The 14,487-nt window shown below is 33.5% G+C and overlaps 1 protein-coding gene across 1 annotated transcript in view; it reads right to left on the bottom strand.

The window, feature by feature from the left end:
• Positions 1–4,848: 4,848 nt before the first annotated feature.
• The window catches only part of rho-5 (rhomboid-5), a 216,834-nt gene continuing 207,195 nt past the window's right edge, over positions 4,849–14,487 (bottom strand). The window contains exons 7-11 of the mRNA XM_089638330.1: positions 11,338–11,364; positions 10,976–11,064; positions 10,159–10,405; positions 8,601–8,855; positions 4,849–7,778 (exon numbers count right to left, since the gene is read on the bottom strand). Coding sequence (XP_089494456.1) covers positions 7,344–7,778; positions 8,601–8,855; positions 10,159–10,405; positions 10,976–11,064; positions 11,338–11,364 — 1,053 coding nt within the window. The 3' untranslated portion in view covers positions 4,849–7,343. The remainder of the gene's footprint in view (positions 7,779–8,600; positions 8,856–10,158; positions 10,406–10,975; positions 11,065–11,337; positions 11,365–14,487) is intronic.

Here is a 14,487-nt window from a genome sequence, read left to right as displayed (position 1 = left end):
TCAATCTTAAATCGAAACACGCTGTATGTAAGTTTTGCATCTGTGTGAGTACTGTGATGCAGCCAACTTAACTTGCGAGACCTATACAGTAAGTAGGTATGTCGAAATAATATTAAAATTTAATAAAATGGAACAATTTTTTTTCATTACATTGGCACCAATATAAAAGTTTTTTTTTTTAGAGATGTGAGAGAGTGGTTTATTTATGAATGTGAGGTTGTGTTTGACTTGATGGTAAAAATTAAATAACTCAATAAAATTTTTCTTAAACTTCTAAAAAAAGGGGAATGTGCGCACTTCTTCCATATAACTTTTATTTTGATTTATGTTTTAATTAATAACTAAACACCTCAAAAATGTGGATAAAATATATAGAAAAAAAAACTAAATACAGTTACGTGAAAAATAAATTCATCAAATTATTGAATAGACTTGCTTCACCCACTCTACTTCCTCTGGTCGAGGGGTAAGATCCTCTGCTACGAATCCAGAAGTGCGGGTTCAAATCCCAGCACACGCAATTGTTTTTTTAATATAATTTGTGTTATTTCACAATTTTCATTTTAAAAAAATACATATAATTTGTGGCACGTTCAAGATTATATACTCGATACTCTCATTATTGCCCTGGTGATTGACAAAATAATAATCATAATCAAACGTTGCTTGGCTTTAACCATGTTTGGTGACCAGATCTGAATAGCCAGGTACTTTCCCGCTCTCCTCTTCCCCATCTACATTCCATCCCCACTACCTTCAGCCTCACTTACCCCAATTATGTGTCTTCCGTCTTTATTGCCTTGAGTGGTAATCCAAAGTCATAGGTCACCATTTAATGTAGGCAAGTTTGCAGTGAAAATTATGCTTCCGGAAATTATGTAGATTTGTAGATCCTCAAGAGTGCCATTTCACACAACTGCAATTTTCCCGGCTACCCTGTGGGGGAATAATGGGAAAAGTTTCGCCGGGTAGTTTGTCGTGGTTGCATTTAATAGGCTGCAATTATCTTACAGAGCGTTCGCAAACTTCAATAACATTTAATATAAATTTACGACAATGAGTAGATACCTAGATTGCAACAATAACATTTGGCTGTCATCAGTTGTTTTGTTTTGCTTCTTCGAAAAGTAATCCAAAAACCAATATTTTTCTGTTTACTGCCCAAAAAAAAAGGGTAGTGTTGTGTGCTTTGAGGATTGATGTTCCAGGAGTCACTTTTCGCCGCTGATATTCAGATATTTTTAAACTGTTCTCTCTTCTGTCTCTTTCTATACTCTTGTTGTTGTAATTGTTAGTATTTTTGTGAATAATGGAGGAGGATTTTGTTGAAAAATTTCAAAATTTCCTGGAAATCCTCCCAATTTGTCGTCATCACCTTTGAAGGACAATCTCTTCCCTCTCAAATATACTTATTCTTCAACTCATTACCAGTTGAAATGTCAACTTATCCCACCACTCAATGTTTCAATTGCTGCCGTTTCGGTCATACGGTTATATGAACCACCATTGCTTGATCGTACCATGTCTTCCTGGGCTTCCTCGCCCCAGTCATTGGTTTCTATGAAATCTGATTTTTCAAACAAATAGAACAGCACATCTTAATACACCCTGCGTATATTTGCGAACGCAAATATACGCAGGAGATAGAATGAGTCAGGAGATAGCATATGAGATAGAATGAGTCAAATTAATGTTGATTTAATGTAGATTTTTAACAGTAACATTGTGGTATACAGTAGTGAATGGTGGAAGAAGTTGGAGATGTCCGAGAAAGACATTAGCAATAGCGAAGCATTGCGGGGTTCACTAGTTTTATTCAATAATTGCATAAAGTTGTGTTTGTTATTTTGAAAAACATTGTATGCATCCAATTTATTATTCACTATCTGTACCCCACCACGCGTTGCTGTGGCTTAGTCTTTCTGTGCATATAGAGAAACAATAGCATATGTTGCTTTTACGTCCAACAGATGGCGCTGTTTTTAAAAAAGGATTTTTGTAAACAGATGGGGCAGTTTAAAAAAAAAAGCATGTTTGTCTAACTGTTTTTCATGAAAAAAACATGTTTTTACCGGTCACAACTGACATCTAAATAATATAGGTATATAAAAATACATGCGTATTCAAAATTTCAAAGCAATACACCTATTAATAGAACTTTCGAAGATTAAAGATTTTGAAGAAATGAACATATACATAGAAAGGTGGAGATATTGAAACTTTTTTCTTTCGATTTTAAAAGGCGCTAATATCCATCTTCTTCTTGCCGGCCTTGGAAATAAATTCCATTTACACTGCAGTCAGTCAACTTTCCTCCGTCGTAGATATATTTAGTGTTTTTAAGGATAAAATTGTATAAAAACTCGATTAATTTTGAAATATTTAATAAAGACTAAAGTTTTACAATTAATTCATATCGTTACAATGTACATTATGAAGGTATATGAGTAGCAAGTCTTAAAAACAACACAGACATTTTTTATCCTTGGGGTTGTACAACTTCGCCATTTTTATCTGTGGGACTTTTCACATATTTACAAAGGGATTGCCGTGACTATTTGAAAACGTTTGGTTAAATGATATTTTGTGAATAGAAGTTGAATACATAAATTCTGTAAAGCAATGGATGCTGTTTCAAGAAGAAATTTAATAGTGGTTTGGTAAAAAATGTGGGAAATTTAAGTAAAAAATGGTTCTTTAAGTACATAGTAAATGGTTAAATAAGTAATGTTAAAAAAAGTGACTTTAAATTAATTCATTACCCATATGTAAAAATATCACATACTGAATTAAATTCATAATAATTAAAGAACAAAGAATTATTCTTTGTTGAATGGTAAACTTAACAATTTTTGTTTAAACTTGTAGAATAAACATTAGAGCGGTTTCGTTTAAAATATTGCTAGCTGTAGATACTATTCTAATAAAATAAAAATTATAGAAAAACATACTTTATTGCATTGTGCTAATTGCTTAAATGATAAATTTGTGACATATTTTGAGCAGTTGAAAATATTTCTGTTTTTAAAAAAAGTCTCAAGCATTTCATTCTTGCAAAAGTCAGTTGACATTCCTACACGAATTATGTAGGAAATTAATAAATAACATTATTTTGATTTAAAATACTCAAATTGAAAATGATGTCAAATTCATGAAAATAAATGTAAAAAGTTTCTCATTTCATGGCATGTCATTTAAAAAAAAAACATTTTACAAAAGTTAATCATACATACAAATTATACATTTTTAATGCGAAGTTGGATAAAATATAATTTGTAGTTCGAATACCTCGAACATTAGCTGCCTTGATTAGTTTGCTTTTTACTTTGCGACGGACAAAACAATAAAAATAATAATATTTGATACAATAACCCATGATTTTAAAAACCGTAACTATCTCAATACTTTTTGTAACTTTGAACATTTTATGTAATTATATTATTATGATTGTTTTAAACTTAAATAAAGGGATAGAAAAGTAACGATTAGTTGTGCTACGTTTATTTCCTTTTGTGTTTTACGTAATTTTAGTCAGCTGTCGATTTTTGGTTTACACTCTTTTTGTATGCATTATACACTTGGTACAATGATTTGATCAGATGTCACTGGTTTAATGTTTAATTTTAACAATAATCATAGTAAGTTCTATTATAAATAATTATCACATGGGGATTCATATTAACAATAAGTGATTTTATTTTATTTTTCTCCTGGTGTCATTATTTTTATCAAAGTCATCTGCCTCTTTTAGTGGTAGATGATATAATGATTCCTGAAAAAATATCTTTTTGGTCATTTCAAAATCAATTGAAACTAAAAGGATATAATCGTTTCGATAAACGCAATTCAATAACAAAACCAGTTAAAATATTTTATACAAATTTGTTACTGTTCGTTGAAATACTACTAGCAAAATCAATTGAAACAAAAAGTTACAATCGTTTTGATAAAAGCAATTTAATAACAAAACCAGTTTAAATATTTTTCTACAAAATTTGTTACTGTTTGTTGAAAGACTACTAGCAAAATCGATTGAAACTAAACATATACAATCATTTCGATAAATGCAATTTAATAACAAAACCAGTTTAAATATTTTTCTACAAAATTTGTTACTGTTTGTTGAAAGACTACTAGCAAAATCAGTTGAAACTAAAAAGTTACAATCATTTCGATAAATGCTATTCAATAACAAAACCAGTTTAAATATTTTATACAAAATTTGTTTCTGTTTGTTGAAAGACTACTAGCAAAATAAATTAAAACTAAAAAGATACCATGGTTACGATAAACGCAATTCAATAACAAAACCAGTCAAAATATTTAATACAAATTTGTTACTTTTGATTGTAAATCAGTTGAAAATAAAAAGTTACTATCGTTTCGATAAGTGCAATTCAATAACAAAACCAGTTAAAACATTTTATACAAAATTATTACTGTTGAGAGCCTACTTAGCAAAATTGATTTTTCTGGTAGATTGTCGCCTACTTACTATTATGTAATTTAATGTGTATTAAAGAAAACTTAAGAGAAGAATAATAAATAGTAAGACCACCGACTGCTGAAATTACTTAAATCATTATTTGTTGGGTATCAGAATAAGATATATTTTACATTGTTGTAAGTAGATTAATAATATTCCAAGAATAATATTCCTTGAATATTATGCTGTATTAACCAAACATGAATTCATGAATAACATGTCAAAATAAAAGTTTATTGTATTTTACGAAAAGCTGTTAGATGTTTTGTCAATATTTTGAAATTTCTCTTAGTAATTAAGTGATTTTAACAGGATATATAAACTGAATAACCTTTATTTTGAATTGCTATAAATGTTGAAAATTTTAAATGATTATATTTTGAAAACAGTTGAAAATATTATGTGAGATTATCTTAGCACAGCTGCATGATTAGTATAACATTATTTGATTAAGGCTGAAGTTCTCAAATGGATTTCTACACCAATGGTTTTTATTTTCAATATTTATTTTATATAACAAAGAGTTTATTTATAAAAAAGTGACCTGTTGTGTAATTAATTAATAACTACACAGCAGAACTTGTTTATAAAAAACAACTTAAAAATAATATTATTGAATATATAAAAGAAAAACTTAAAATTAAAATGGAGTTGTACAAATTAAACTTGATAAAAAAAAAAAAAAATGTTTTGTCTCAATTTCTCTTCTCACACATAATACTTTGCTAAAGGACGTTTTTCAGACCAGGCAGTTTTTCTTAAATAATAGTTTATAAATAAATTGCAATACAGTTTTCAGTTTAAACCCTCCACACTGAATCCCCATAGATGTCACATAGACTGAGGTAAATCTCAAAGCCTAAAAAAAAAAGAAGGATCTTAACAGTTTTGTAATAGTGTTAGGTCAAACAAGAGGAAAACCGAGGGAAAAATTAGAAAATCTTGTTAAAATATTGGGGAAAACACATGAGGGAAAAATAAGGAAAGCATTTGAGGAAAACAAGAGAAAAGCATTTGTATAGAAATCCAGCTAGTACAATAGTAACTCTTGTCACGGCTCAGCCCCTTTAGATACAATTGGGTACAGTTTAAGTTATGTTATGTTATATTGTAAGTTACTAACTTTACTATGCAATGTGCGAAATAAGACAAGTTGGGTTAAGTGGGCTTAATATCAGTCGGATGATTATTACATCTTTAAATGTACATGAGATGATTCCGTGAATAATATTTATCTCTGACAACTGAGAAGGCTTTCAAATGATTACAAGATATATTAGACACAGTAGTTTTAGTTCGATGTTTAAAGATGATTCCAGTTACCCCCCTTTGGTGTTTCATTGTTCTCATTGATACAACTTTGTATCCTAGACTACTTTCATGTTACTAATGATAAACAATTTATTACTTTTTTAATGGCAGTGTAGTAAGGTAATTTTAATAATATTGTTTTCATTGCAAACATAAACTTTGATATTTATATGTTCACATCTAAACAAACATATAATAAAATAAGTAGTAATTGAAAAAGCTATGTTATAAGTAACTAGAAAATGTATTAACTTTCTGAACAGACAGTGTAAAAGAACTTGAATATGTAATTATGTATTGCCAAATGATGTAAATTTGCTGAGCTTTGTTCTGCAGAATTGTGCTAGTCAGAAATGTTACCACTTTGTAGAAAATATTTATAGACGGATGTTCAAAATACTAATTTAAAAAAATGTTTTTTTAAAGTTTAGTTATTAGAACAACAGAATATTACCAATTTTTTTTAAATTTGCTAAAGGCGAATTTAGAATTTCATTAAGTACATGGCACTGGTTCATTTTAGTTATTTTAACTTTGGATACCAATTGATTTATATCTATAATACCTATACAAATAATATAATAGATGAGTCTAATAGTATGTAAAGTGTCCTTGTAATTAAGGCAGAGAGAGCTGAAGCCGCCCAGTTGTCAGAGGAACAGAGAAATGAGATGTGTACAAGATCACAAACAGTTACGCGACTTACTTAACAATGTCAAACACGATACTAAAATATTTTTAATCATTTTATAATGTTTTTTTTCCTCATTAATATATAATGTTTTCTTCAATGATTCTTACCCACTTTCTGCGAAAAGTGAACTATATCATCGATAACCTTATGCAATTGTCCATTATAAAGAAATATATGTATATGTGTGACACTTTGATTATTATATGTAATTTATACATTTAATGTGAACTTCAAGGTCAATACTTGCGCCTCAAACTGTCCAAACTGGGGAACTTATAGAGGATTACTACATAACTTATCGAGACCTTGTTAAGTGTTTCCCACGTAGAGTCACTTGCACTTATGGTAAAGCACTTTGAAGAACAATCATATTGTTTCCAACAAAATAGGGATTTCCTTAACGGTCTTAAAAATATTAAATGTTAAAATATGAATAATATATATACTTTTATAACTATTATAGTGCTGTTGTATATTTAGCTCACTTTCAATAATTTGTCTTTTTCATAAAAAAATATCAAGTGAATCGTGTCTTCTCCAAATATTGATATTATTGGCACTATGCAAATTCCCACATTTCACTGTCACTGAGTTAAGAGTCGTGATCTGTCGCGAGCACTGTACGTGATGTGTATGTTCCCGATCGCTGATCCTCCTTCTGTTCCTTCAGAACCGTTATCCAATAAGCAAGCTCGACCACTTGAAGTGGAAGTGGTTACCGTCGACTCTACAAGATGTCCTCGCCCCCGGACTCGGGTTCACTAGCGATGGGCACAGGGTGGTGGTGGTCTCTCGTAAGCATTGTCTTGCAGTGGTGAATACGGCTGGTGTGTGCGGCCGTTTACATTTTTGTCATACCACGGGATCCTCACGTTTGAAGTCGATATTTTGCGAAGAGCAGAAGTCTCTTGTGAAAGGGAGGCACGTGAAATAAGTACAGAATTCACAGTCATAGACAGGGATGATGTAGAAGAGCGCTATGAGGGCAGCTAGCAGTACCGTGGCACTGACCAGGCACACCCAGATTAACGTCAGCTTCTTCTGTCGGTCGTAAGGGCCGAATGATACGAAGGGGAGGAGGGCGTAGGAAAGGAGGAATCCGAAGATAAAGCCGAAGAGATGCGCGTAGTTGTCTATCCAGGGCAGCACGCCGAGGATAAGGAAGCCAAAGGCCACGATGAGCAGTTTCAGCAGGGCCCTCCGGGGGTGCTGCAGCAGGGGCCAGGCGCCCAGGACTTCCACCACTAGGCACGCCAGCAGACCGAAGTGAGCTCCTGCTGGACCAACCTGCAAAATAAATAAAGCTTTAGAAACATCATGATGAAGCATTTCATTTAAATTTCCAAAGACGTTTGGAGGAAATTTTTGACACTATAAAGCTACTCAAAAGAATAGATATTTCCAGGGTCTCTGAAGGCATTTCGAATTGAGACTCCTATGGAGAAGAATCAGATCTAATAACTTCTCATCAGACCAGTTGTAAGCTATGCTCAGAGTACTGGACCCTCATGAAGAACAGTGAAAGGGTAGGACTGGATATTTTTAACAAGTAATGACTCTTCGAAGTTATACAAAATATAATGTCTGGCGGATGAGGTACAACCACGGTCTATACAAATTGTTTGAAGAGCCCTCAATAACAATATTTATAAAACATGGACAACTCCACTGAACAGGGTATTCAACTTCCAAAGAGACTTCTTTTTAATGAACCAGATTATGAAGTGTTAAGTAACATAAACATCGGTGGTCAACCAGTGTTTGCGCAGAGGTTTTGTGATTGTTATATCTCGGACCTTAATCAATATCTGAACAAGGATTTGGTGAAGATCCTTCAGGGAACATCGACAGATGTCGTCAAGTGTCTGATGTACACGGCAATCCGCATTCACATACTTGCAAAGCTATATAATCTGGTTTCAACCTTTTGGAGTTTTCTGGCCTACCTTACAGAAGCACGTTATCGGATACAGAATCTTACAGCATCCTTAGGATCTTAAATGCTTCCGAGAGGCGGCCAGGAATACCATACGTATCATCAAAGAAATTATATCGTTTATGAACAGCATTCCGTTATCATAATTGTAAGAAATAATGAGAAAAAATTACCTCTGCTCTATACGGTACGAATATCGCACTGGCCAGATTGCCGGCCATCCCCGATCCCAAGTAGATGATCCCTATCCTCAAGGGTCCGCACAGCTTCTCCAGATCCCTCATGAGTAGCCACTGCAGGACCAGGGTGAACAAAAGATGAATCACTCCGGCGTGCAGGAACAGCGAGGTCCACAGGCGGTAGAACTGATCGGGCCGACCGGGAGACACAAAGGGAAGCATGCCGCAGACGTCGTCAAGACATGAAACCTGGAATGAGATGAAAATGAAAGATTACCGATACAATTCATGAGTCTTAATTGAACTGCAGTAAAACTTTTACACATATTTCTTGGGAGTCAACTTGAGCACCAACATCACAATATTCATGTAGAGGGTTTTCCAATAAGATGTGTTATTTTGAATAGCCCGCTATTTCGGTAGATGTTACTTTTGAAGCTGTCATTTTTTAACTTTTGATAAGTAGAAACTACGCCATTAATAGAAATGGAACGATACACGCTTCAACAACGCATTGAAATTATTAAAATTCACTTGAGTGAACCTTACTTTTTCGAAAATGAGGCTGGAGCAACAGTTAAGGTGAATGGATTGCGCTATCGAGAGATGATCAACGATTTTTTATGGCCAGAATTGGATGGTATTGATCTGGACAAAGTTTACTTTCAACAAGACGGCGCTACGTGCCACACAAGCAACGAAACCATTGATCTTTTACGATTGAATATCAAAATAACACCTCTTATTGGAAAACCCTGTATAAGCTATTGAAAGAATACAAAATAAATTCTTTGTTTTCTAAATATTAAAATTACTATTCCAGCAATTTGTTGAATCACAACACTCTTTAAATGATCTGAATATTCTTAAGTTGTTGGGCAAAAAGATTTTCACAGACTTGGTATTGCTGTATAAAATTAAAAATCATGCATTTGATAGACCAGAATTGCTTGGATTGATAAGCTTTCAGATTTCACTAGGTGATGCTAGAAGTCGGGATTTATTTCAGTGCAGAAATTCTGGGACCAACTACCGTAACATTTTTTAAATTTTTATGTGAATACCGCACACAAGTAAGTCCCTACTGCTCCCAATCGTCCGGAGCTAGACTATGGCATCTCCAATTGGGGTATGTCATGGGGCTGGAGGTAGTGGAGTGGGGGAGGAGATAGGGAAGAGGAAGGGTAGTACCTGGCTATTCAGATCTGGTCACCAAACACGGCTAAAAGCTATGTTTAAATTCTGAATGCTGGTCTTACTCCAGGGCGATACTGAGAGTATCTTCTATACTGGAGCGTGCCGCAAATATAATACATATTATTTTTAATGTAAAATTTACTTGCGCTCGCCGGGATTTGAACCCGCGACCTCCAGCTTGCTAGTCGAGAGCCTAACCCCTCGGCTACGGAGGCCGTCAATGTACTGAATGTACGAAACGTATTCCTCATTGCGCAAAATACTAATGGAGGGAAATAATTATGACATCTTTAATTTATCACAGCAGTTCAGTTCATAAATAAAGTCTACCATGTGATCTACAGTTAGTCCCTACCTGGCTACAGAGGCTCGCCTCCTCGTGGAAGTGTCCCCCCACGAAGTCGCAGTACTCCCTGGTGGTGATGCGGCAAGCGGCCTGCACGCCGATGCAGCAGGGGTGTCCGATGACCTCGCAGGCCATGTGCTCGGCGGTCTTGTCGCGGTGGCGGCGCGGGAAGCCGTGGGGCTTGCGGCAGATGGGCCACTTGGTGATGTCATCGGGCCACTCGAAGGGGGCCACCGAAGCGGGCGCGTCGCAGAATCTGGAATTTGTCACTAATTTTGAGTATTGAATCGAAACTATGATGGCTCACGGTTTTAAAAACTGAACACTGAACTTTTTCCTTTAAAACACCGAGCTTGGCGATAACACTCCTTACGCAGATGGCGATAAGATTGCGCTTGTGAGGATTTTGATATTTGCAAAAAATCATCGCCGAAGTTCGGGCACAAATAATCTAAAGAACTTCATTTGACACACTATTCAGTAAACCATGTCTGAAAAGAAGTTCATAAGTAGGAGATTTTGCATTTTAAAGAATTTTTATACGCCTAATACTTTATTATTTCCCCGGCTTATTAAAATATTTTTAAAATGAACTATTGCAAAGGCAGAGATATTCTGTTCTACTCGCAGTATTTGATTAAATCATCTATAATTATTTATAAGCGATAAAATTTCTAAATTCTTAAATTTTTCTTTTAACGAAAGAGGCACATCTGAACGATCAAAGCTTCGACAATTCCAAATATGTAGTCGTTTTGGACCAGCAAAAAGTTGCAGTTCTTGTTGATTTTTGTTTTAAGAGGTACATAGTTACTTCTTTACTTACTTAGGATCGAGACCACAAACAGAACCCGAAATCCTCCCTCCTGGTCCCGAATCTCCAGCGGACCATTTCTTCCATGTGGATATCGTATTCTGAAACACAATTCAAGGAAATTTCAAAAAATTGCGCATACATAATTACATTATTCAAAGATGCACATTCTTTAGTCAAAGACATAATTATTATTACTATTATTAATATGAAAAGTGTTGCTTTGGATCTAATTAATTAATAGAAAAAAAATTTTTTTGGACGGGAATATGTTCCGGTAATAAGTTAACTATTAGAAAACTGAGAACATGGGTAATATGAAAATGGAGTTTTTAAAAAGAGTAAGGTGAAAGCCCCGGACATCAAATACTTACCGTCATTGTTGGTCTCAACCCCCGTACCTTCAGTAAGCATGAGAAGAAGAAAACACGGTTATAGAAACAGGATTGTACAAAGATTCACAAAACACGGTTATAGAAACAGGATCGTACAAAGATTCACAAATCACAGTTATAAAACAAATTTGCAAAAAACACAGCAATAGAAACAGAATTTAACAAAGATTTAGGAAATACCGTTAAACACGGTGTCTGGAAGTTAGTGGTACAGCGGGAAATTAAGGAATCACATATAAGTATTTTTATTGTGATGCCAACTTCTCGATGCGAGATGCAAAATCCGTTCTGTCAAAAAAGGAGTTTTAAAACCCTCTCTGACGGGAAAGGAATTGCAAAAGCCGCTCTGGCGATATTTTTGTAATGATTGTTAATATTTGTGGACCTTTCCTCGGAATCAACAAAAGCTTCCAGAACGGGTTTTGCAAGTCGACGATTCAAATAGAGAACACAATTTATGAGGTTTATCACCGGACACGTATTCCACGTGAAAAGGGATTTGAATCCTTTTTGAGGTTTCTCACCAGACATATTGTATCCCATGTCAAAAGGGATTTGAATCGTTTATGAAGTTTATTACCGGATACGTATCGCATGTCAAAAGGGATTTACCCGTAGTAATTAATTTTTAGATATTTTTCTTGGTTTCTTAATGCTCCCATAAATCCTGTTAAGATAAGAATAATTTCTGCATATGTGCAGAAAATGTTTCATTTCAACCCAATAAATATGCAAACAACTGGCCCAATCAGTTAGTTGTCCGACGACATTCACAAAGTTGTGTTTCATTGCAAATCCTTCCTCTAGGTATCTTATAAGAAGCCAGAATTTACAGTCAATATCACCGGCGTAGGTGTCCAGTACAGAAACCATTGTAGCTGGATTTACTCTTCGACGCATTTTAAAATTTAATAAACAGCTGACAGTAACCCCGTCGCAACTGATTTTTCCAACTTTGGACACGATTTACTGGTAAACGAAAGGCAAATAAAAAGCTATACATACCACCAAAATCAACAACAAATGTGATGTAGATTCATCAGATTTTGGCTTGTACCACTAGTTTCCGGACACCATGTAGAAACAGAGTTACACAAAGATTCAAGTATTCAACTAGTATAACGATTAATAAAAACAATTTTCTCTAAAAGATTCAAGTATTCAACTAGTATAACGATTAATAGAAACAAATTTCACTCAGATTCAAGTATTCAACTATTATCATGAGTAAAAGAACCAAAATTTCACTCAAAGATTCAGAACACCATTTTAGAAACAAGAACAATTCAGATCCAAGAATGAAAGAAACAAATCGTACAATACACTGTACATTTAAAACACGAACAATAAACATGAACACGTAATTGGTAAAATGACAAATAGGGAAATTACAACAGAAATTAGAGAAGCCCATAAAGTATTCTTGTAGTACTGATTTCGTCTGAATAACATATTCAGTGGATTTCCACTTTGAAATAAATATAGGTGACATTTTCTCATTCCAATGCAAGACGCAAGGTCAATTAATTCAACAAACCTACTCATAATCTTTGGTAAGATTGCCTATATTCATACTTTAATATTAAAAGGGATGACGGGTTAAGCTAAATAGTTCTCTGTATCTGGAAATTTAAGGTTACTACAAAACTTAACACCGAAAACCACAGTAATTTCACAAAAAAAAAAGTTTTACTGATTATTAAACCTTCCTCCCCAGGGAGTCAACCGCGTTAACAACTGAGCCAAATCCCGATTGGATAGGACCGACATATATTTCGTATATTAACTGCTGTGATGTCTTCCAGTTTCAGAAAAATGCTTGTATGTCCGCATATGTATGCGTGATTGCGATCATGATAGAATGTATTGTTATCGACAGCGAGTATATCCGCCGAGATTCAGCTCGATCGGATGTCGGGAAGTGGGTAAATTTCCACTTACAAGAATTGCATTTATTAATTCACGAAAACAAAATCGAAATTAAAATAAATGTATTTAAAAATAATTGTTCGTGAAAATATTATATGTTAGATGATACTTGTCGCTTGTCTGAATTCTTGTCACAATCAGTTCCAATTTTAAATATATCACAAAATATCACAAGTTCATTGAACCAGAGTTAGAGACAGCGGCAGACTCACAAACGAAATAATTGTGTTTGATATATCACATATTTACTTACAAGGTCAACATAAAAAGAATAATCTTCGATAGATCTAATATCCAACATTTATAGAATTACTGTTTAACTCTGGTAAAAAGATTAGTACGTTAATATCACGTGTCTGAAGATATAAGCGAATTCATTTATTCTAGGAAAAGCCTGAAACCAAACGTTTTTAAGGAGAAATAAATTATATTATTTTTCATCCTTAAATGTCTCAACATACCTGGAAGGAAACATATTTTTTGTTTCTTGGAAAATGTAGGAAAATTCGTTGCGGAGTTATACATTTATTTATATTTTCACGGCGAAAATATTATAATATGAATGTTTTTATTTTAATCTAAAACTGAAACGTAAGTTGAATAAAAATGTTTTGTAAGGATTTCGTCATTAATTTCGGAATTAAAATCGTTTTTGAAAACATTCGCCAAACATGAAAAAGATTTTTTTTAATAATATTAACACCGCACGAGGGTTCAACTGCTCTCGACGATCTGGACCCAGTAACACTACAACATCCCCGAGCTGTGACTTTTGGGTGTACTACAAAAATGGCATTATTGATGTTGTTATAGCCCAAAACGTATTTTTATTTTTTTTCGAAAATTTGGTTTTTTGTATGAAGATTTTCAAGAAATCCGTGCGGCCAAACTGAAATTTTCTGAAAATCTTCATACAAAAAATCGAATTTTCTAAAAAAAAAAAACAAATCGTTTTAGACTCAACAACATCAATAATTATTTTTTATAATGATAAACTGACGTTTATAAGACAAGGTTTTATGCATAGTATAAAGGATAACAAATAATTATAAGCAATAATTAGTCATCCGAAATACTTATTATTTAAATTATTTGTTATCCTTTATGCTATGCATAAAACCTTGACTTATAAACGTTAGTTTATCATTATAAAAAAATAATAATATTTGACAAGTCAAAAATATTTCACCAATAAAGGAA

This window comes from Hesperophylax consimilis, chromosome 12 (assembly GCF_061612785.1).
Source record: "Hesperophylax consimilis isolate HC1 chromosome 12, BYU_Hcon_1.0, whole genome shotgun sequence".
NCBI classification, from domain to species: domain Eukaryota; kingdom Metazoa; phylum Arthropoda; class Insecta; order Trichoptera; family Limnephilidae; genus Hesperophylax; species Hesperophylax consimilis.
This window is presented reverse-complemented; position numbering and strand designations above follow the sequence as displayed.